Source organism: Patagioenas fasciata, chromosome 16, assembly GCF_037038585.1.
Source record: "Patagioenas fasciata isolate bPatFas1 chromosome 16, bPatFas1.hap1, whole genome shotgun sequence".
In the NCBI taxonomy this organism is placed as follows: Eukaryota; Metazoa; Chordata; class Aves; order Columbiformes; family Columbidae; genus Patagioenas; species Patagioenas fasciata.
Window position 1 is genome coordinate 13,049,003 of NC_092535.1, and position 24,708 is coordinate 13,073,710.

The 24,708-nt window shown below is 38.4% G+C and overlaps 2 protein-coding genes across 5 annotated transcripts; both read left to right on the forward strand.

Moving 5' to 3' along the window:
* The first annotated feature begins 373 nt into the window (after nt 1-373).
* On the forward strand, nt 374-14,303 carry SPO11 (SPO11 initiator of meiotic double strand breaks). 3 transcript variants are annotated; one of them, XR_010652374.2, is made up of 14 exons: nt 374-675; nt 3,170-3,283; nt 5,941-6,029; nt 6,579-6,645; nt 6,837-6,945; nt 7,574-7,660; nt 8,841-8,877; nt 9,100-9,209; nt 9,986-10,085; nt 10,849-10,886; nt 12,396-12,472; nt 12,672-12,783; nt 13,273-13,387; nt 13,481-13,614. XR_010652374.2 is itself a non-coding variant. In XM_065849870.2 (13 exons), the coding sequence occupies exons 1-13, from the start codon at nt 536-538 to the stop codon at nt 13,598-13,600; spliced, it is 1,200 nt and encodes a 399-aa protein (XP_065705942.1). In that variant the 5' UTR covers nt 374-535; the 3' UTR covers nt 13,601-14,303. The 3 variants fall into 3 exon arrangements, 2 of the variants coding, with proteins under 2 accessions (XP_065705942.1, XP_065705944.1); XM_065849870.2 differs by lacking the exon at nt 13,273-13,387 and having other exon boundaries at nt 13,481-14,303; XM_065849872.2 differs by having other exon boundaries at nt 13,273-13,488.
* Nucleotides 14,304-15,145: 842 nt separating this feature from the next.
* RAE1 (ribonucleic acid export 1) lies at nt 15,146-23,390 on the forward strand. 2 transcript variants are annotated; one of them, XM_065850100.2, is made up of 13 exons: nt 15,170-15,253; nt 15,752-15,848; nt 15,999-16,103; nt 16,907-16,999; nt 17,414-17,500; nt 18,513-18,599; nt 18,860-18,931; nt 19,518-19,625; nt 19,962-20,068; nt 20,153-20,228; nt 21,211-21,405; nt 22,044-22,129; nt 22,687-23,390. In XM_065850100.2, coding segments are annotated over exons 2-13 (1,107 nt in total). In that variant the 5' UTR covers nt 15,170-15,253; nt 15,752-15,758; the 3' UTR covers nt 22,688-23,390. The 2 variants fall into 2 exon arrangements, with proteins under 2 accessions (XP_065706171.1, XP_065706172.1); XM_065850099.2 differs by having other exon boundaries at nt 15,146-15,253; nt 22,044-23,390.
* Nucleotides 23,391-24,708: the final 1,318 nt, after the last annotated feature.

Genomic DNA, 24,708 nt, shown 5'->3' on the forward strand with positions numbered 1-24,708 from the left:
GGTTGCATCCAGCTGCTGAGAACAGCCAGGAAAAGACATTTGATATTGAAGGAAGAAAATAATCACTGGTTGTTCAGAAAGGGTGAGCCATTTTGGCCACTTTGGCTGGATTTATTCCAGTGACCTCGAGTTCTGAGCACTGCGAAGTTTGTGCTTAAACATCTGCTCACGCACAGCAGCTCCAGAGCAAGTTTTGAGGCTCAGTGAGGAAGGGCAGGAGAAGGTCCCTGTGAGGTGAGGTGGGCGGGACCATCTCCTGTCTGTTAGCAGGAGCAGGAAAGCCCATTGGCCAGTCAGGAAGAGCGGGAAAAGCCCATTGGTCAGTCAGGAAGAGCGGGAAAAGCCCATTGTTCGGTCAGGAAGAGCAGGAAAAGTCTTCGGTCAGTCAGTCAGTAAGGGGAGGAAAATCTTGACTTTGGTTTCCACAGAAATTTTCTGCTTTTTCTCTCTGGCTCTATGGTTTGACCTCAGATAATGAGTTTTAAGTCAAGCACATGGAATAGCCTTTACTAATTTCTTTGGTAATCTCTTTTTAATGCCTTTGTCCCTTCCGGGGAAGCTGGATTGTTCTGCGCCAGCCTTCATGGAGGAGCACAGCGCGTGTTCAGTGCCAGCTGGGAGCAAGATCGCCTTCAGGGAAACAAGCCCTTCTGGTCATGAGAGCCATGTCCCTAGGTAATAGATGTGAAAAATAGCACCCATAGTCTATTCCTGTGGTAATACTAAAGTAGGTAGTGCACCATTTCACCTAATGGGCTCACACAAAGGTGAAAAACATACTCCCCTACAAAAACACAGGGGAGAAGGGGCGCTCACACTGCAACCGGCATCTCTGTTCCCTCAGATCTCTCCAAAAGTCTGTAGGTACAGATGGAGATACAGAAAACCACGACAAAACAAACAGTTTCACTAACAAAAATACCAATCATTTTTTAAAGACCCTTTCTGCACACAGTGTATCAGCCTCAGGCTAGAATAGAGTGAGAGCATCTTTAAAGTATTTTAAAAGAGGAGATTTTGGTGTTTGAGGCAGGGTAGAGGGACTGCATGGCTTTAGTGTTGGTTTATTACATTGCAGATTTTTATTTGTAACTGTTTCTCTTGTCTGTTAATATTGTTTGCTTGCTAAAGATGCTACAATATTAACCTCTTATGCTATTAATGTTGAAGATTATCTTCTGTGCCATACAGAAAAAAGTATCTGCTCGTGCTGCAACGTGTCAGAAATGATCAGGCAAAGCCTGTGAGATACACAATGCCGACCCCTTCTCTGCTCAGATTTCGCTGTTAAATTAAACCAGAGTGAATTTTAAGTAGGCACACTTGGCCAGTATTACATGTTTGCTTATTAAAATTCAGTTAATCTCTGCAAAAGGAGACAGAATGTCAGCAGGGGGTACACAGGGAACTGCTGTCCTCTTCCTCCTATTTTGCCAAATTTACCACCTCTGTTGGCCAATAAATCGGGAAATTGGGATTGGAACAGAAACCCAGACTTTCAAACTCTGCAGCAAACTTTGAAGTACATCTGAAATAGTAAGACAGTTACAGTGGACAGAACCAAATGAATGAGTAAAATATTTATGAATATCAAAGCAATGACATGGTTTAGATTTCCTGTCTGTCTGTTCCTTCCTCAATCTACCCATGCATATATTTATTGTCTTCAACACTCTCAATTTTGTTGTGCTGGAGGTATGCACCATAGTCAGCTTTGCTTACCTATTTCACTATATGCTGCATTATGCATTTAGCACACTGGGCAACCACTTCCTCTGTGCTTAACAGTATCTCTGTTTTGGATATGGCAGTGAGATGTAGGATTTTAATTAGGAGGAAGAGACTAGGAATCTGAAATTTAGGGAATCTTGGACTTATTTATGAAACTACTGTGCAGTAGGAAATGAATTTACATATTGGCTGCATGACCAGGCCTTCCTGTATTATCAGCATTGCAAATACTTCACTGTTTCACCTTTGGAAAGCCATTGGCCTCTCCACATCCAAGTTTATTCACCTGAAAAACAGAAAATAAATTGTTGCATTGTGTTTGTTGAATGGTTTGATATTATTGGACAAAAATGTTGGTGATGCTAGTAGGGTTTTTTATACAGGTACTATTACGACCAATGTTATAAAGTAAAAGGTTAATACTTTCCAGAAATTGCTTTCAAAAACTGATAATCTAGTTTCAACAGAATGAGGAGCTGAGCTACAAAATGGAAGAAAGATATTCAACAGATAGAAGAGAGCTTTAATGACACTTCATTATTGTTTAAGGAGACTAATATTTTGGCTTTAAAAATCATTCTTGCTGACTTTGTAACAGTCAGATAATTCATTTTGTGTGGTGTGCACTGGTATTCTCTTATTTTTTGTTATTACATTACTTAATGACAAAATTGGACTTTGCTGATGAAACTTTGAGCTAGAATAAGCTTTGTCTATTCTTTTAATTCCCACCTAAACTTATAATGATATATAGCACTCTAGCAAGTTTAAGGACAGCTGAAATATTGGAGTCAGATTGCTTATGAAAATAAAACGCATCTGTCATAACACTCTAGCCAGCTCACGGTTTTGCTGTAAGGGATCTGCTGCAAGGTTAAGTTGTCTTTTTAGGTGAAAGATACAGATTTTATTATTTTCACAGTGCATCTGTTGCGATTAAGCCTTCATATAGTTAAAACCCTTAACAGTTTTTTCAGGGCAGCAGATCAAAAGGTTAACGTACAACGGTACAACAGGAAGTATTTGTACTCTCAAACATTTTTTAAATTTACAGCATTTAAAAACAACTTAGCCCAGATCATAGCCAAAGCCAATATTACATCATTTATAGTAAAACATTAATCATTAGTCACAAACCAGCCAGTTAGTCTAAAAGTTCAGCTGGTGAAAAAAATTGATGGTTTCAGGACTGAATAGAAATGTAGTTTTAATTGTGTCCTCAGTCATGCATCTGGAATAAGAACTTGAAGATTTTAGGGAAACTGAACAAAACAAAATTAAAAAACAAAAGAGTTCCTCCACATTTTTGAAACAAATATGTCCTTGAAGCTGTTTTGGATTACACGATTTTTGTAGGAGTGGGGATAGATATTCAAAACTCAAAGTAGAACTAGATTTTATCATATGAACTGTATCACTTTCTGTTTGTTTGTTTCAGTTCTGAAGTTCTTGAAGCAATAGAAAATGTTATCAAAGACGTACTTAAAAGCTTGGCCCAAAAAAAAGCACCTGTTCTCACACTAGCTAACAGATCAGATTGGAGGAATATAGAGTAAGTATTATATATTTTGAAGTCCTTCCTTTCAGTAATATATAAATGCCATGAATATAAATTTGATTATGTAACTTCCAGAAAAGTTAATGTTACATGATTCTGTGTTAGAAACAATAAATAATTTGACTTCTAATATAGTAACGGACAAATAAAAAGTAATGCTTGGTAACCACTCTGCATGAACAGGCATCATGTATTAATTAACAGCAGATCATAACATAAAGGGGAATAATGTAACCCTGCTGTAATAAGGGTTAGAAAGGAAAGTTCCTATAAATAATCATTTTTTGGAAGCGGTAGAAACCAGAAATGATAAGTTGTGTTAGAGTGAAAATATCTGGTTTAGGCTGGAAACAATTAATAGCAATTTAATCCTCCAATGCCTTTTCTGTGCTTCCTCTTTTCTTTTTCTGTGCTTTCCCCTATGGTATCTTATTTTTTAAAATGAATGATAAACATCCTTTTGTTCTTCAGAGAAGATGCACCTCACTTCTTCCTGTTGTATTTCTTGCCACCATGTTGTGTTCAAAGTTCATTACCAGCCAAATAAAGCAAATCAAGTTTCTAAGATGTTATCTAAATTTCAGATCTTATGCCAGCTTATCTAGACAGAATCAGAGAAAAAGCAACCTGTCTGCCTTTGTAGCACAATTTGTCATTTGTAGAAGTTGCTTGTGCAACAATATTATTCCAAGGAGCTCATTTAAACTGAAAATACCTGGAAATGGGAGATTAATTGCTTTCTATAATGCAGAAGCAAAAGGATAATGGAAGACACCAATCTATTCCTTGCCCTGTAGAAGCTCTGGACATCAGTACATTAAAGGATATTTAGATTGCTCAGACTGCAGAAGTGCTTGTATGTGGACAACCATTTGAGGCTGAGAAAGCATAGCAAACCTTCCATGCCTAACACTTTGGGGGAATACTCATTTAATGAGAACAATAAATTTCTGTCAATCAAAAAACCTGAGGGGCCTGCAGGTAATCAGTTAACTGAAAGGCTTGTATGTTCCAGGGATTTTAATGGCTTGATAGTCTGATAGTCTGACAAGAATGTTTCACTCATGTGTCTGTAAAATTAAAATACTATAACAAAAATTTGCAGTTTTTGGCAATCTTTGGGGAAATGGCTTTCCAGGCTAAAAAAAACAAATGTGAGATCTTATTTGCCATCAAAGCACATAGGGGGAAAATGTTCAAATTAAAAGAGGTTAACATCACAGTATGTTAAAAATAAGACTCATCAATCACATTTTTAAAAGCTGAACTGTAATTTATGGTGGAGAAATGTAATCTCAGATATGCATTTCTGTTGAATAGTGATCTATATCCCACTTCAATGCAGCAGTTCAAGAAGATGAAAACAAAAATAAATAGACAAAAAAAGAATGCCAAAATATAGTATGAATGGAAGAAAATACAGTCAGTGGGGCATTTTTTTTTTCTTTAGGCAGCCTTTTCATACTTAATCTACACAGCTGGAATCTGCTGGGCAGGAACTAGCAGAATGAGAGAATGATTTCATGTTTGAAATGTTCCTTGTAAACATTTGTAGATGCCTAGAGAGGTATTTACTTGAGCATGATGTCAATTGGTGAGAATTCCAGGCCTAAAGCACTCCCATCAGTTTCCATTGTCCAGCTGCAAAAGAGGAAGAAGGTTTTATACAAAACTACTCTGCTGTATTTAACATGGGGGAGCAATGCAGCAAAGTTTTGATCACTGTTTTCCTCCTGTGCAGCTCCAGTGTAGGGAGCCTGCAAGCAAAACGCACAAATACCTTTTAAATGTTGCAGCACAAAGGCAGGACAGTTCCTTCAAAGCTGGCAGGCAGATGCTACACTGTGCTGCTTGTTCTCGGTGTCACTCTACGTACGTGCACCCTGGTGTGTTCTGCCACCCAAAGGATTCATGGAGCAAAAGCTTTGACAAAGAAATTTAGAAATGTTATGTGGTTTTAGATAAACTTATGGCCATTTTATCGCTAATACTTTACAAAACCCTGAAATGAAAAAGAATGCTTTAAAGGCAGCACTGTCATATCATAAGGCACTAAAGTAATTTTAAGTAACATAATGAAGTGTCATTAAGAAAACAACTGATTATTTTGGTGAAATGTGCACCTTCAGACATGAAATGGTGAAACATGAAATGGTGGAGCTCATATAGATTAAACAATTGTTTAGAGAATACGATGGAGCACATTTTTGTTTCCAAAAGTTACTAATGGAATGTAATGGAGTTATTCTGATAGCAATTTAAGGGCATAAATCAGATAATATTGTTGTAATATGAAATAATAACACTTTTTCATACATTCTACATTAAAAAGTCACTGTTTCAGATGTGATTTGTATTCCCATAATGATTCATACTTTTTTCTTGTGTTGGTTATTCCATTGTTTTCATGCTAAATAATAGTCACTGATATATTAACAGTTATAAACACGTATAAAACACTTTTCTTGTCTCTACTTCGGTCTGGAAATACGTATTTTAGGCTTAAATTCAGTCTTGAAGTACCTTCTTGAGAAACTTTAATGCTTTGAATTATATAGGAAAGGAGTCTGAGACTGAATTAACTTACAGACAACAATTTGCATATAATCAATCATTTTACAGTTCGATTGTATTTGTTTGCAATGTATCAGATTTAAAGATTCTGTAGGTCTGCAGATGATACCGCGTTCAACTACAAGACAAATAAGAAGTGACTGCCCTAGCTCAGCACCAAGATTTGGTAAGTTTGAAATCTACTGTTTTTTCTTGTATTTTAGTTCAAAACTTTATTAAAAAAAAAAAATATTATGCACTGTGATTTAGAAGTGTATTGCTAATATAACCGGATATTATGACCAGCCATTTAGCTTTTCTCTATTAAATTATAGTGAGTGACAGTGAAATTAATGCAGCATTCTTACAGTTTCTCCCCTCTCTGAGTGACCTCAAAAGGTCTTAATGTAAAAAACATCACCCTTCTTCAAAAAACTAGAAAAGGAATCTTGGAATCAGGACAATATGCTAATTACATTTTCTAACTCAGTCATTCAATTTCTTGGCCTGGACAGCAGAGCACACATTCCCTCACTTAACTCCATCATATTTCTTTCTAATTATGCTAGAAATTATTGAGTCTATTGACTAGTACAGTCTCTCTATTTTCACAGCACATTAAAATATGTTTCAAAGTTTTGTTTTATGAGATATGAATATGAGTTAATATAAAGACAAATGATTGTACATGCATTTATGAACATGGATAAAATATTTTTTAAATGTTTCTTTTCAGCTCTGATGCTCAAAATATTATCCATGATCTATAAGATGGTGCAGAGTAATACTTATGCAACTAAAAGGTAAAATGCTACATTTCTGTAATTTCAGATAAAGTTGTGAAAAACAGCCTGTAGGATGCAAATCTGTAGGATAATGGATTCCTCTATGTAAAATGCTTTAGGCTGATCGGATTATCCATGCCCTCTATATAATTCTCACAAGCCTGCAGCCATTTCAGTATTATAATTACAAATGTGTTTTGTCTTGATAGAGATATATATTATTCAGACACGCTACTGTTCGGTAGCCAGAGTATTGTGGACAATATAATCAATGACATTTCTTGCATGCTTCAGATACCTCGGAGAAGTCTACATATAGTAAGTGGTTTATTATGAATGTTTTTATCATTATTTCTAAATCATATAGATTGAACAGAAAGCTGAAGTAGGAAAAAAAAGTTATCAGGTGGAAATACATAGTTAAAATAAGAAGTGTCCTTTGTGCAAATGAAACCTAATTTGGGTTTATCATAGCCCTCGGAAGTTTTCCTTCTTCAGAGTAAATTCATAGAGTTTGCTTGCTCCAAAGAGCTTGGGACAAACTGTCGGTTAAAATCAGGAGGCCTTTTGTTGAGTGAAGGCAATGCTAAAACTCCAGAGTGCAAGGCACCTGTTAAGCAATTTGTACGCATAGGATTTGCAAAGTTGGGGCTTAAATAAAAACATAAAGTAAGTCAGAGATATAACAACCTTTCAAATTTACTTGTTTCTCATGCCTTAAAATAATTCCTTCATATCTATACATGCAGTTCACATAATTTATTTTAAGTATGTCTTTATATCCATGATGACAACAACATTGCTTAGTGTTTAAAAGGCTGATGGCAGTCAATAACTTCTTATTACTGGAATTATTTTCAGACGTTTCTTGTTTAGCTTGTGCAATACAGTAACATAACAGCATATGGCTTCCAATTTATCGTATACAACTTACTATTTTTTTCAGCTGTCTACAACTAAAGGTTTTGTTGCTGGTAATTTAAGTTACACTGAGGAAGACGGTACAAAAGTGAATTGTACCTGGAGTGCTACAGTATGTATTATAAAACAGTAATTCACAGCACCTACCTTCACATGATCTCCTGCACTTCTTGTAGCTCAGGTTACTGTATACACTTGTTACATAGACCTGTGCTTGTCTTCCTATGCCCAGCACTGTACAGCCAAAGCTATATAATATCAGGCTGTTTGGTCTCAGGATTATCAGTTATATTGGAATTACCAACATTAAAACGACTTGTATTCTCAACTAATTTTATCAAAAGTGGCATTGAACTAAAGAGAAATTTATAACCATGGTTTCATAAGAGTCAAGAGCCAAAAGTGGTTTGAGGAGATGAGATTCAACTAATCTAGTCCTAAAAGGTTTCCTATAGTGGTGCAGAATATAAAAGCAGGAGTAGAATTCAGACTTGCTGGCTGTTGTCATGATTTCATGGAAAATGCATTAATTGTAGCCCAAATTGGCAATTTCAAATTGGAAAGATAACCTTAGCTGCCTATGCTCTGTTCTTCAGCAGAGTATAAATACCGTTGTTATTAATGCTTGTCTACAGCTCTTTGTATTTTTATTTGTTGAGTTGTTCTACCCTGGCACTGGAGGTGATTTAGCAGTCACAAGTAAAAACAGACCACACACTTCAGTATATACATACTCTTTTGCCAAGTTCTTCCTCCGGTTCCTGTTTTCTCATCCATATGCTTGCCAGATTGAGCCAATCCTAATATCAGATGTAAAGTAAACATTACTATGTCTTCAAATTGTTGCTGCAAAATAGTTACAAAATCAGGTTACAGGTTAATAAAAGAAAGGATTTAATGGTCTTCAAAAAAGAATACTTAAATGTTTTAAGCCTGTATTAAATTTACACCAAGCTGACTTTTTTTTCTGACTAAAAGAGAAAAAAAAATTTATCAGGAAATTGTTATGTCTGTAGTGTCCATACAATGAATGGTTGTCTGTGACAGTGGCACAAATACTTTTGGAAAGCATCTTGTTGTAACAGGAGGACTCCTGCACAACCATACAATAGAGCAGGGTATGAATGGTTGAATACACCTACAAAGAGGTGAAAATGTCAAGATTGATCTTGTCTATAGAAGATGAATGGTTGTTTCAGGATGTAATTGTGTCCTTCATTACCTAATGTTGTTATTTTAAAATATATCATTTTCTGTATTTAAAATTATTAATCTCATTTCTGTTGTTTTAGGCAGTCACTGTGCCATCTAATGTTCAAGGAATTAAAAGTATCCTTTGAGCAAGAACTCTCATTGTAGACTGAAAAAATATAGTAAAAGCAAAGAATATTCCAAGTTAAACAATGTTCTGGTAATTTTTTCTTTGCTTGTTCACTCTGAAATTGAGTCATGAACACTGCTTTTGGCTCCAGAACAGGTATTTTAGAGTATTTAGTTTTAATTGATTGGTGTGATGGATCATTTTACATGCAGCTAGCCTTAACAGAAAAGATTTAATCTCACATGCCAAATTTATTTTAATTGTAGAAAAGGATGCAACTTTTCAGAGACTCCTGGATGATGATTTCTGCACTAAATTGTCCCCATGTATAATGATTACGGTATGCATCTTATACTTCATATCATCTAGCTAGATGTAAGAATTTAAATTATACTTTAGCATTGTAGTGGTATTCAAACTTGGTCAAAAGAGCATCATAAAATTAATATGAAAGTTGTCTAACAACTTCTTCTTCCATTTTGCTATCCTGGTAGAAATAAAAAATAGACATTCTAAAGATTTATTTCCTACAAACATATCTTTATAGCTTGGTAGCTTTTCAACTTCATGTGCTGCAAACCCAAATGAAACGGAATTAGTTGATTTTGGATTGTACTGAAAGAGCTATGGAGTGTGGAGAATTAAGAGGAATGTGTAAATGAAATATGCATACTACTTCTTCTGGGGCTACTTTGGTCCACAATGAGGAAAAAACATATCCCCATACCTAAGAGAGAAGTGTTTATTCCGTGCAGCATGCTGTCCAGTTGTAGTCAGTCAAAGCAAGAACTTGTTTTATATTGTTTCATTAGTGACATAAATATTTTTGAGAAGAAAAGGTGGCTTTTTTACACCAGTTTATACATATGCCAGGGTACATCTATACATCAACTCATAGACCTTAGAAATTAACTCCTTAAATAAAGGAATGGGTGATACATCTGCAGTGCCTGTAATCCAGGACATCAGCCATGCAGCTCCCCAGCCCATTCCAGCATACAATTTCTCCTGCAAAATAGCATTTTGTTTGTTTGCCCCATTTAAAAGAAAGACGTAAACACGTATATAGCCAGATGTTTTAATTAATTTGTAACTGCTTTTATTTTCTTTCCTTAGGGAAGAGGCATACCAGATCTCAATACACGGCTTATGGTCAGAAAGCTGTGGGATGTTTTTCAAATTCCTATTTTCACCCTTATGGATGCAGATCCACATGGTAAATATGTAGAGGTTCAGCCACATATATGGAAAGCAGATTTATGAAGCTTAGGCTAGAATGACATGAAGAAAATATTCTTGGAACAAAATGAGTCTTTTATTGATTTCAAAGGTGTTCACATATACTTACACTAATAATTCAGCACTCTAGTCAATAGTTTGCAGTACTGAAAGCTAGAAACTACAAGTCTGATGCCAGCAGGAATAAAGTTATTCCTAGAACAAGTCCATGACCTTCTGGATGTGCTACTCTGTTACATCAGTGGCAGGCCTGAAATTTCCCTCATTTCATGAGGGATTCTGTGTATGTGAGTGTGCATGCCTTTGTTTGAATACAGAATTTGCATACACAAAATATAGAAAATCTCTTATGTATCTACATGGATACCACCTGAAATTAGGGAGATGACTGCAAAATGAGCAGCAGCTGCTCAAAGCAATAGTGTCAAGAGATACAGATTACACAGCATAAAGACAATTTTTGTGATGTTGGACAATGTGTAAAAGAGCTGATTATCCTTGGTTTTGAAATGACTATGCAGAGACAGCATGAAACATTTAACTATATAATGGTGACATGTTATGCTCAAATTCCATTTATTTTGACATACTTTAAAAATACTTGTAAACCATAAAGAAGCTCACTAAGGATAAAGCTGTAACTATTATGCCATGAAACTGAGTACAGTTAGTGCAGTCTTCTTAAACATGTCCAGTGTGCACATAAACAGACACTTGACATTTGGTATTCTGCAACCTAGGTGTGGAAATAATGTGCATCTACAAATATGGATCTGTGGTGAGTATCATTTTTCCACTTCAAACTGTTTCGTAGCCCAGCCTTGAAGCTGGCATGTATGAAATGTTGCAGCTTTTGTTAGAATGGTTACCGCCTTTATAATTTTGTTTCAACAAAAAGACACAATTTTTCAGCCTTATGTATCTGCAGAAATGGTTTCTTCCTGCAACAAAAACAAACTCAATAACAACTCCTGGTGTTTCATTTAACTATATTTCAGTTTTTCCCTTCTGCACAGGCAGTTTTCAGGAAATCCAAATAGAAAAGTGTTCTCCATTTTGCTTTGTTTCTGCCTTAGAAGAGAAGTGAAGGCTGGAGGGACCTTGGGAGGAGGAGGATGTAGTTTGTGAGATGGGTGACTCCACAAAATCATGTTATGTTGGTAAAGATTTTGTTTTGGGGTGAGAATTCACTTATGGATACATGTGGTAGTGTAGAACATTATGGAAGAAGAGGCAGGGGGAACAAAAAGGTGTTATAGTGCACTGCTAAAAGATGAGGTATAGGAAGACAATATGAAGGCAGATTAAGGTGAAGGCAGAGGGCAGGAGCAGGTGGGTGAACTGTTCAGTAGAGTCATGGAGAAAGCATATCTAAAGCAAAAAACAAAGAAACAAACGGACTTCAGAAAACTGTCAGACACCAATGATGTCAGAGTTTGAATATATACCTCGGGGACATCCAGGAAGACAGAACTCCCAGGTTTTCAGGTAAGCTGGCACACTTTCAGCTCTCCTACAAAAGCGTGTAAACTGATGGAATACCATCTTCCAGAATTAAATTGTCAGATTATTTTGAAAGTTTATTTTGTTCCATAACAGAGCAACAGGTGGATCAAATGAAACTAGAATATGTCAAGCTCATTACATGCAATGGAAGTTTCCTTTATACAACATGTAATTTAACTGTGATACTTTGCTATAGATTACAAAAAACTTCATGGATTCTAAAAGCAACCTGACAAAATCAAGTATTACAGCACCACCACTTCTGGTTCAGAAAGTTGGAGTCACAAACCATGGGGAGCAGGGGGAATATTCTGAGAAGTATCATTAATTGATTATTTGTTTTTATACTTTTCCCTAAGATATTTACTGTAGCCATACCGGACCAAATGAACCTTTGGGCTAGTTTTAGATGATGTGGATCTTTCCAGCAGAAATTATCTGAAATTTGCAGATCTGATCGTCATTGCTCCTCCTGGTGCTTTTTTTTGTTTGTTTGTTTGTTTTTTAATGTGTTCAGACTCATATTGACTGGAAAAAAAACCCAAAACTATTCATACTAGACAGGCCTAAACTGAACTAGTCTAGAATCTGTCTTAGCGAAGGAATGGTTTCCATCAAGGGGATATGGTAAGCTGCAGCTGCACTATATTTTCCTGTACCATCCTGATAGTGAAAATACCTGGTTTTGTAATAAAATATGACCATGACCTCTGAAGGCATGTATCTCAAATAATTTAAACTAAAAGTCACTAAATGTTATAGTTGACCTTTCTTATTTTAGTCAATGTCATTTGAGGCCCATCATCTCACCGTTCCATCTATAAAGTGGCTTGGTCTCCTTCCATCTGATCTTGAGAGGTTAGTTATTTCCTTGAAAGAAACGGAAGTGTTCTGTTTCATAGACAGGAAACGCAATCTGACTTAATTCACAAAAAGACAACTAATATTTAAATCAATTATTCTTGTCAAGTAGCATTTTGGCTTAATATAAAGAAATACGTAAGAATGATTTTTTTTAAGTATATGAGAAAATTTAACAACTTTATTTTCTTTTCAGATTAAATATACACAAAGATGTCCTGATTCCATTTACAAAGCAAGATCAAAATAAGTTAGCCAGTATACAAAAGAGACCTTACATTGCTTGTCAGCCACTGTGGAAAAGAGAAGTATGTATAAACCTATTGTTTCCTGTTTCTTACTCCCCACAGGACAAACCCTATCATCTGCAACCTTGATACTTTTTATGAAGACAACTCTTAGCAGAGCAGAACCAGAAAGGTTTTGCAGCCCCATAAGAAGGCACGATTGAGGAAGCCCATGCCCACTGTCCCCCTGAATCACTGGGCCTCAACAGCTCACATGCCAGACCTGGCAGCCTTTTAAGCCTTCCTGCCATTAGCCACCTGATGATCATATGCTCTGCATGGGATTTTACGGCTTTCCTAAATATTACAGAATATATTGCATCTTTACAAGCAGGCGAATGCTGACAGCAGTTACTCTGTCCCAGATCTCTTATCCCACCGGTAGCTTTTAAACCATGTATCTCAATTCAGGCATATGTTGTGTGAAATGGTTAGAAAGGAAGAAAAGGTTTTGTGTACCTCCTCCTTCCTGTTTATACTCACCTCACAAATTATTTGTGTTACTCCGAGGTGCACACTAGAGAACACGTGAACATACGGTAGAATGAATCTCATCTCAGAGGGATTTTGCAGCACCATTTCCAGAAATACTAACTTTACAGTTCTACATGCACATCCAACAAGTGTAAATCTTATTTAAATAATTACCTAACCCTCTATCAGGCTGTTGCATCATCACACATTAATTTTTATTTTATTCCTTTTTCTTTTTTTTAAGCTGGATATTATGGCAGCGTCTAAACTGAAGGCTGAAATTCAAGTTTTAACTTCTCTTTCATCAGATTACCTTTCTAGAGTCTATTTACCAAACAAACTGAAATTTGGTGGATGGATATGAATGCTTGTTTACAAACGAAATGTTTTTCTTGATATTGATTTATTTTGTTAACTGCTCTTAGAAAAAATGCAGAGAGGCAGAGCAGTATGCTTCATGCATGTCAGGTTTCTTTATCACTTTATCTAGACTATCATTATCTTTTGTTTGTTTGTTTGTTTTCAAACCATAGGAGTAATTACAGTTATTTTAGAGAATACTGTTACTTCCATTCTGTGGCTTCTGCACTGTAACAAAGCCAGAGGCAATGGTACGTACATAAAAGGATAACGCAATATGTTCTTTCTGGCCAGAAAATATTAAGTTGAAAAATGTATCAGGGGATTGCTTTGCTTTTTTTCTTAAAGCACAAGGTGATGCTGTACCAACCTGTTTATTTTTGAAGAGAGCAAAAGACTTTGTTAACAATTTATTGTACGTGCCTCCTGTTGGAAATTATTGTAAGTACAGCATTGTGACATTTTGTGTTCACTGTGAATCCAGATTGAAAAGCCAGAGAGAGTTCTTGTTACTGCTAGAAATGTCCCAGCAACCAAATTACTATTTGTCTTCCATGAACAAGTAAGCAAGCAGATGTTACTGATGAAGAATTTAATAAACGATCCTGTTAATGATGCACATCATAACAGAATCCCTTGTTCATTTTCTTTATTTAGTTGACTGTAAACAGGAGCAGGAAACTGTGGTGATTAAAGTGTACAATGAATTTTATGTGAGGAAACCAAACTGACTGCATAGAAACTACTTACAAAATCTGTCTATGCAGTCGTCAGCATGCATCCTACAGATAATATTTGCAGTACACTTATCTAGTTTGTTTGTTTTCATTACTGTTCTGCCAATATGAAATTGAAAAGGAATTCAAATTCCTGTTTTCTTTACGGCACAGTAGCAGTGTTACTACCTGCTGGTGATTTCTAACGCCCAGGTAACAATCAATCTAGATCCAGAGGAACGCGGGGCTGTTCTCCCAGCAGGTGTGACAGCACCAGGACAGGTGTCACCTGCTGCAGGCTGGTCACACCAGCGCACAGCAGCAGGCCTGGGCAGAGAACTTCCCTACACCTGGCCCATGGAAGGCTTTGTTTTCAGGAGTGAGCGGTTCCTGAAATACTTGAAGCAGTTGACACTATTTTAATTCAAACAGGTGAAGCAGCTGCATCTAGTGTCACGGTGACGCCCGAGGGCAGCTGAGCGTGCTCGGGCCCGTCTGATCACCCCGACTCCCCCGAGGGGGGGAACCACCGCGGGACTTGCACTGCCCAGCGCTCAGACACCGCCGCTCGGCTGAGCAGGAAAAAGAAAAAGTCGTCAACTCTTTTTCTCCTTCTTCAGCGGCAGCGCCCCGGAGATCCCCAGCGGCCCCATGGCGCGGGCCGGGCTCCTCCCGCCCCGCAGGCGGGAAACCGGCCCCTGCCCGAAACTTCGGAACCGCTCGGCCTGGCCCTCGCTCCCCGGCCACACCCCCGCCCTCCGGTCACGCCCTGGGCCACGCCCTCTGCTCCCGGCCCCTCCCCGCCTCACCAGAACGCAGGCGTGGCCCCCGCCCCCCGGCCGCGGCGCCTGCGCAGATAGTCGCGGCCTTGTCCCGGCGCCGCCGCGTTCGCTTTGGGCCGCACCGCGGGAGGCAGCGGGCGGAGCGGGCCAGCCGCACGGGTGAGTGAGCCGGGGTCGCTACCGGGGCCCGCCCCGCGCGCCCGGGCGGTTCCGCCTCTCCTGCGGGCGCACTCGGCTCCTCTTCGGCGTGTCTCGCCGAACGGCCGCTCCCTGCGCCGGCCCGTTCAACCGGCGGGGCAGCGGGACCCCGGGACATGGCGCGTCCGCTGCTACCGGGCGGCCCCTTCGCCCCGCAGAGAGAGCTGTAGGCAGCGGGGCGGAGGGGCCGTGTGCCCAGGGGAGCAGCTGCTGGGAGGAGTGAGGGGAGCGGCGGGTGAAACCGGAGCCGGTCCGTGCCGGCGGGGGCGGGGTGGTCGGCCCGGGACCGACGGGGATCCGACTGCAACAAGATGCATGGTTTTATTAATTTAATTATTTTAAGTCTTGTATATTTTTACGGCCCTGGGTGGCTACTGGGCGGGGTGAGGGCTGTGCCTGTGTGGGGGCTGTGGCGGGGACACCCTGGGGATGCTCCGAGAGCCTTTTCCTTGTTTGCAGGGCAAGGATGAGTCTGTTTGGATCAACATCGGGGTTCGGTACGGGAGGTACCAGCATGTTCGGCAGTACGACTGCAGATAACCATAATCCCATGAAGGTATGTGCATTATCCCTGTGGGAACCTCTCGTCTGCTGCTGTGTTCTAATTAGTCACAGCAGACCTACTAATGGACCCTATAGAAGTGACAGGGTCTCAGTGCACAGTTTTAAAATGTGACTCGTTTTGTTTTTCTTTTGTCCTTTACAGGATATTGAAGTAACATCTCCACCTGATGACAGCATATCATGTTTAGCGTTTAGTCCACCAACATTGCCGGGTAATTTCCTCATTGCAGGATCTTGGGCAAATGATGTAAGTACCCACAGTCAGACCTACCGGTGATTAAAGTGGGAGCATTGGTGCATAATCTACAAAATGTGATCATAAAACTTGTGCCAGGGCACCTAAAAAATCTTTCTCTTTGCACAACTACAAAAGTTTTATGTCTGGTGACAAAGCACTAAGTTTGACATAGTTGAGCTCCTTCGGTGAAGAAATTCAGTTGTGGTTTTCAGATGAATCGTTTTTCTGCCTCTGTGTTTCAAGCCTCAGCTCACAATATGTAGCCAATGTTTTCCCTGATAGATTTTTATTACTTTTTCCCACTCGTTTGGTTTTTAGCTCCATTTTCTTATACAATTAAGCTAACACAGTTATGCTTTACACAAGAGTAAATCATCCAGTTTGACAGTTTAGTCTCAAAAAGATTAAGCTCCTCCAACCTTATTGAAGCTTGTTTGTATTGAAGGGTGAGATCCTAAATGGCCCAAAGAGGGATGGGAAACCAAACGTGAGCATGTTCTTTAACTGTTCTGTTCAGTCTGTTGGCCGCAGTCTGCAGTGGGCAGCTTATTTGCAGCTGGTGGTTCAGGGTTCTCCAGGCGAGAACTGGGAGGTGTTAAGCGATTGTAAAGTACGTCTGAGGTGGGGCTGAGTTGTGATCGTACAGATAAAAGAAACATAATTGGAGAAAATAAGGCTTTCTTAGTTCTGAAAAGCATCTTGGTGTTTATAAGGACACTTTACATTGGGTAAAGTAGGGCTGAGATCTTCAGGAAGAGAAGTCTATTAAGTTCTTGGTGTTAATATGTCTGTATGTGCTTCTCCTGTTACAGGTTCGCTGCTGGGAAGTTCAAGATAACGGACAGACAATCCCGAAGGCGCAGCAGATGCACACAGGGCCCGTATTAGATGTCTGCTGGAGTGATGTATGTTCCTACTTAAAAATGAATAGTTTTTACCAAAGCCCTGAATAAACTGGCATGTTGCTTCCAGACAGACACAAGAGCCACATGTAGCTGCAGCTTGTGATTATTGTATAGACTTATGTGACTGTAAACATGTGCTAACCGTATCTGAGTAGAGCCCACTAATATAGACATAAGAAGGGTAAAAGAAAATTTGAAAGCAAGACTGTGTTTAAAGCCAGATAATAACTAGCACGGTTTTCTCATTTATGATGTACAGTTGTAAATAAATTTATGTTTTTATGTTCTTTCTCTTGAAATCCTTGTGTATGTTACATGAATGTTATGCCATTACTAGAAGTGAATAAGACTTGACAGTCTTCTAATAGATACTGTGTGATAGATCTATTTAATCTCCTTATTCTTGGTTTTTAGGATGGGAGTAAAGTATTTACTGCTTCCTGTGATAAAACTGCCAAAATGTGGGATCTCAACAGTAATCAGGCTATTCAGATTGCGCAAGTAAGTAAGCAAGGCCCAAGCTATTAGTTTATTGGTTGTTGTGGGATTTGTGTTTGTTGTTTTTTGGGGTTTTTTACTATTTTCATTAAAAGCTACGTTTACTAGCAAATTAAGGTAATGTTTAGTGCTTCTGAAGTAGATACTGCTACTTGGTGAAGAGGTTATAGGGTGCTTTTTATATTTTTGAGATAATGAAGTGTGCATGTGTAGGGAGACCTGCAATCAAAGTGATTTGAATAACCTGTGCAGCTGTTTTCTCTGTTTCACTTGAGAGAGCTCTTTCCATTGCTGCTGTGATCTCACTAAGTAACCCCACTGCATTATAAGGGGAAAAAACATTTTAAGAAATCATTGAATTCACTCTCACAAGTACCAGTTTTCTGCTGCTGCAGTATCAGGGCTTATCATTTACATTCTCCATTTAGAAGGGAATGTCTGTTCATAGAATATGTACTTATAGTGATTAAGTTACTAGCTATGTAATGTAAGAAGAGAGTTAGTCATTTTAACGACTGTTTCTTGTATCTTATTTGAGGTGATAAAATTCAGATTCTCAGCCTTGATTTTTAATATTTTGTTGGTGCAATTAACATAGGCCTTTCTTCTATAGGCCTTGGCAGAAGAAGCTGTTGTTTTATTAATTTGTAATAAACAATGTACTATATTAAAGTGTTGATTTCTAGCATGATAAGTAATATCTTTTATAAATAAATAGGAAGTCCTGCTGTTCATTATCTGTACTTCTGCTGTGACTGTTGTCTTATATGGGGTGACTTGATTGTAGTGCTTTGTGTCAGGAACTTTTTTCTTACGTGGGTGATTTTTACAGCACTAAACAACACAATAAGATCATGACCAGTCTTTATCCTGGCTGCTGTGACTAGAATAATTACTTTTCTTGAATGGATAAAAAGTGTAAAGACATACAAAACTATGAGGAGCATAAGCAAGGAATGTGAACTGTTATCTTAATAAATGTGTGTGTGTTTGCCCCCTTTTTTTTTTTCTTCAGCATGATGCTCCTGTGAAGACCATCCATTGGATTAAAGCACCAAATTATAGCTGTGTGATGACAGGAAGCTGGGATAAAACTTTGAAGGTATGATTTTTACCTGAACAAATGGGCACAACATGTGCTTGTAATGTGTATGAAAATACTTACATGAAATGAAAATATTTTATTAAACAGCAATAGAAAAAAAGAGATAAATGGAATAGCCTCACTTCCCAGAGAGTTGCACTTTTCTGACTACAGACAGGGATGAAACAACTTGGTACCAACTGCTTTCTCTTGGCTAAAGTACATTAAATGGTGTATCCTCAACTCCAAGCTTTTGTTCATTTCTCTGTTTCCATCAGTTCTGGGATACCCGTTCACCAACACCTATGATGACATTGCAGCTCCCCGAGCGATGTTACTGTGCGGATGTGGTAAGCTGTGGTATACAGTAAACCCGTGTCAGGTAGATGGCTGGGGAATGAATAAACCAGCAATCTTTGAGGCTTCTGTAGGTCAGCATTAAGTAACAACTGGTGATATAGAATAATAGAACAGCATTTGCTTTTTGTATGATTTTTAGCAGTAAAACATCAATTGATCTTCTTGATCTGTCTCTGGAAGATAAGTATTTGCAGCATACAAAACATGTTTAGTATCCTTTTAACATCACAAAACCAAATGAGCACTAGGACTGACCTACTCTCCTTTCTGGATGAGTTTGCGTTACCACTATTGTGATTCGCATCACAAGGGTCAGCTAATGAAAGACTTTTGGTATGTGTAATTTTTTAATAGCAGGGAAGAGCTGATTTTGTTTGTTTGGGGTTGGTTGGTTGGTTTGTTTGAAGATTTGTCTACAAATTGACATTGTCATTTCTCTTCTCCCCCTTTCCCTCCCTCTCTCCCCCCCCAGAAAAGAGTGCCATTCCTCTAACTTCTTCAGGGATTTCTGTGAAATAACAGAATTCTCTGCCATGCTATTAACACAAATGTCTCCCAACCTATTTTACAACCCAGGTTCATCCCATGGCTGCTGTGGCCACTGCAGAAAGGGGTTTGATAGTTTATCAGTTAGAGAATCAACCTTCCGAATTTCGAAGAATAGATTCTCCTCTTAAACACCAGGTGAATTGTTATATTATTACAAGTGTATTTATACAGATTGTTGAAATTCTGGGCTCGCCATTTTTGGTAAAAACAAACAGCATTCAAAACCGAAGTATGTTATCTTTACATGGTACTTGTCCTCCTTTGCCGTTGATCTGTTGCTGATATTCGTAAGAATTTAGAAACGTAAATACTATGGCTCAGATTTTCAACAGAATTTGATGTATCTCTTGTCCTTGCTTGTGTTTTTGCTTTACTTTGCATTAATGTATATAATGTTATGTGTCCCTATGGAAAACAGAAAATCTGGCCCTCAGGCCTCTCTAAAATCCTCTGTATCTTTCTCAAATTTAGCATCGCTGTGTTGCTATTTTTAAAGACAAAGTGAACAAACCTACTGGATTTGCCCTTGGAAGTATTGAAGGAAGAGTAGCTATTCATTACATCAACCCCCCAAATCCGTAAGTATCGTTTAATAAAACATCCTTTCTTGCTTGCTCCGTTTACAATAAGGAAAGTAAAAATATCTTTTTTTCTTCCCCCAGTGCAAAAGATAATTTCACTTTTAAATGTCATCGCTCCAATGGAACAAACACATCAGCACCTCAGGATATCTATGCTGTAAGTCTTCAACATATACCACTAGATCATTTACACAGGGCAATACACACTCTTAATGTAAAATTGGCTATGAAGTTTTTGTTCTTTGACCTTTTATCTTGCCTAAAGTTTTTAGACCTATGTTTAATGGCCAATCATAGTTACTACTATTAAGGAAGGTCCTTTTTCCCAGGTTTCCTGCAGCAGAGACTTTGGGCGTGCATTCTAGAAATTCTGTTAAATAATTGATTAACTAGGTACAGAGAGCTTGAGCTGGTGCCTCCTGAAGAGGAACCCTCAGCAGGAAGAACTTGGACAATTATACCCCCCAATCCCACCCCCATTGTGTCACTGCTGGCCAATTGCAAAATCAGGGTCTGGAGTCCTCCTGTTCTTGCTTGGATCTCTTCATTTTAGTCAGGCGGGCTGTCAGTTCAAGTTTTGACCTTCAGCTGCTATTCTGCACCCGCAGCTGGAGAAAAGAAGTTGTTGGCAGTAGCCAAACATTCTCCTTGAAGACTCTGAGGCCTTTTTTACTTAAAGCAGAAAGTTCAAAGGTTCACAGCTTGCAGAAGTTATGCGATGCAAACATAATTCAGTAAGCTAAGGCATTCTGTTTCCTCACACATGGGTTAAAAAGGACAAATTATTGTACTCCCCTTAAAACATGCACCAGATCAACCATTCATGAAATCATCTTGGTAGAGATGACACTTGTTAATTTTGCTGACACTGAAGCAATAATTAATACATTTAGGTAATGGGATTATGCATTAAATTTTTAGGTACCACAAAAAAAGATTGCTTTCCTTGTTGCTTTGATGGGTTTTTTGTGGTTGGTTAGTTTGTTTTTCCAGATAACGTATCTGAACATTTTTAGAAAAATAAGAACTGTATCTAGTTGAAAAAAGAAGTCTTTCCTGTGTGTTTACTGTCTCGGGATTCAGCACGTGTGTTGTGTTCTCGTGTGGTGTTTTACATAGTATTCTTAATGATTCTGCAGGTAAATGGGATAGCGTTTCACCCTGTCCATGGCACTCTTGCAACAGTAGGATCTGATGGTAGATTCAGCTTTTGGGATAAAGATGCGCGAACGAAGCTAAAAACATCGGAACAACTTGACCAGCCGATATCTGCTTGTTGTTTCAACCATAATGGCAATATATTTGCATATGCTTCCAGTTACGATTGGTCAAAGGTAAGAAAGGTTTAGACTCATACTCGCAGTTGACAACTAGGACTGTCCTTTCCACATGAGGCTTTCGCTGTTCTTCATCAACAGTAACCGAGTCTTTCTAATTCCACAAGCGTGCGAGAAAACTCGGGATGCTCGTTTTAGACTTCTGATGAAATGTAATGCTGAAATAGTGGATTATTTGGTTTTTAGCTTTGGTTGAATAAGATTGCTGAACAACGCTGTTTTGCAAGTGTGAATGAGGAAAATTTTGGGCTTCCCTTTGAAAAAATGACCTTATCTCATTTAAAAGGTGGAAAATATGAAGTGAAACTGGGTGGCTATTAAAGTTCTAGTTTCTTGTCTGGCTAGAATAGTGTTTTTAAAAAGTCCCATTGAGCTCTTAGCAGTATCTGGAAAGTAGAGCTTAGAGATACGGGATTGGTTTTTTAATGAAAAGTTTTTTATAACTTAAAGTGGATAAACCTCCCTATAGCAAGTTGTTTCTAATCCACCGATTTTGTCGAATATCTGGTCTTAAAGGCTTGACAATTAAATCTTAATAAACTAAACTAATGGAATATTCTTATTCTTGCATTTTAAGGTAATGCTGATATTTCATCTTTGACAAGAGTAAACAGAGGTGATTATTTTCTTTTTAGGGTCATGAATTCTATAATCCACAAAAGAAAAACTACATTTTCCTGCGGAATGCAGCGGAAGAGTTAAAACCCAGGAATAAGAAATAGTGAGTATGAGTCTGACTTGTGTTACTCTGCCGTTTTTCTGCCATTCCTGCCCCTGCTCCACTGCTCTTCTGCCATCTGTGCCCTGTTGCACCACGGTTCAGCCAACTTTGGATCGCTCGCATTTAGCAGGAACTGTAAAAATTACATTAAATGCAATCTGGCTTGCTGGAGAACATCATTTCAAATTAGATATTCCAATGCGTATGAGAAAGAGGGGCTGGTGTCCACACAACTGACCGTTCCACAGCAATAATGAAATTGCAGCAAAGTCGAAATTGAGGTTACATATTCCTGCTTAAAGTGCAACCATTTGTATCTCTGGATTTATTTTAGTAGTGCTATGTTAAAATATGTTCATTATAATAGTTCCGGAGAAGTTGTATAAATACTGTATTTTTTGTAAGTACTTGAAGAATTGCAAGTAATTCTTGTCAAAGAAGGCTTGTTATTACTTATTCAGGGGTTCTTTCATTGCTTTCTGATTTTTAAAATGCTAATATCGTCTACTGTATACCAGGAAGAAATGCCTTGCGAATTGTTTTTCCTCATTTTTTAGATGAATTTGGTAGATATGTAAGTGGCCAAGAGCAGTGACAGGAACTCGAGACAAATGCTGAGCACAGTGCAAGTTCCACTTGAGCTTTTTCTTGCACTCCGCGAACAGACAGGACTTTGAGCCAACGATACTCGCGCTTATTCTGATCCAAAGGAGAAATTCAGTTGTGCCAAGTGATGTATAGCTCAGTAATACGAGCAAACCTTTTTTTTTAGCTTTTTGTTCATGACCAAACCAATGTGTGCAACATATTTGTGACCTAAACTGCTTTAAAAGTGACACCTTTTAAGAGTTACAAGTTGGTTCTTTTACATCTCTCTTTTAACATGCTTTTGCCCCCGAACGGGGGTTTCTGGACTGAAAAAAGGACTCATTTTTGTATTAACTAGAAAGTAGTGCTGGTGAGTTTCATCCTGATCAAAAATGCTGTGAAAATAACGAACAGTGGGCTATTCCGACATGAATCTGCCGCTGTTTACTCTTAACTAGCCAGTTGTATACATGCCAAAGTTTCTTAAAAGTGAATGCTTACTATTCCTGTTTAACTCTTGTTTGTTTGATAACGACTAAATAAAGGTGGGAGGGCGCATGTATAGAAATACCTGTCACATTGTACAAATTATCTGTAAAACTGTACGTTGTAACACTTATGGTTATGGATTCATGCTACATTTCAAATAAAATTTGTATTAAATGCTTTTCTATATTCGGAAGTTTTATTATAATAACATGGGCAAGGGGGTGTGTTTGCTTCCAAAAGCAGCTTCTTGTCCTTCCACTGGAATTCAGACACATTTTGCTGAAAGTAAAGTACTTTTCCTCCAGCTGCTTGAGCTGCAAATCTCATTATTTTTTCAGTTGCTATTTCATTAGGGGTGATTCTTGTGGTTTTGTGTCAAAGAATTAAAGGACTAGTGTGAAAAGCCTTTTGTTTTATGACAATGAGTCGCGTTCCTTGCTATCTCAGCAGCCAAACAGCTGACGATTTGTCTTTAGCACAAATGATTCACACTGTCTTCAAACCCCCGTGGCCCACTGGCCCTTTACTTTCACACTCTTTACACTCTTCAGCAGTTTTTGCTTGGCGTGTATTTGTTTTTTGGGGTAGTTCTATAGTTGAGGAAAGTATATTCTGCTGTTCTTTAGAGTTGCCCTTTTCTGGGTTTTATTTCTCAGGATAGTTTTTTTCCCTCCTATTTATGTTTTACATGGTTTTACATTTCACATTCATGGACTATTTGTTTTCTTTAAGACAGGAAGGAGTTCCCAGCAGTTCTATCAATAGCTGGCTATTTGCTCAAACATTTCTTTTGATTTTAATTTCTTTTTAAAGGTTGTAACTGTTACGCTGTAATTTTTGGTGGTTAACATGTCTTTCCAGACTTCCCAATCAAATGGATGGCACCAAGCAGCTGCAGGTTCAGTGTCTGTGATCGCGGATGGCAAAAAAACCCAACTCTTCCACTAGTGTGAATGGGGAAGAATGTGGAATATATCATCTGGTTGGTGGTTAAAAAAACCTGTTTGTTTAAATACTTAACAATGTGAATGAGTGGTGAGAAAATAGATTTACTGTAGTTCGAACAGCAGGTACATTTCTACTGGATCAAATGGAGTTGCACCTACTCGAGGACATACGAAGTTTGGCCAAAATATATTTTCATTATAACGTCGTTCTCTCTTGTTTGATAATGCGGTGCTGGTTTAGCACGTTGAGTACTTTTTCTGCTGTTGAAATCTGTTTCTTTGTGAGTGAGCTTTCAGAATTTAGTCATCACGTTAATTGTGCAGACTCATTTCAGAAGGGCCTATTTTTCCATTACGTTGCTGTGCATACTGGATATACTCCGGTGGGAGGACAGAATCAAACTGATCTGTTTTCCATTACCCAAGTTAAGAGAGTGCACTGGCAATTTACTCCTCCATGGAATCACTGCAAGGTTCTCCTGTAACGAACATGCAGCTCTGTCGCTTCAGACACCAAACATGTAGTGAGAGCTTGTTCACACACAAATCAGTGTT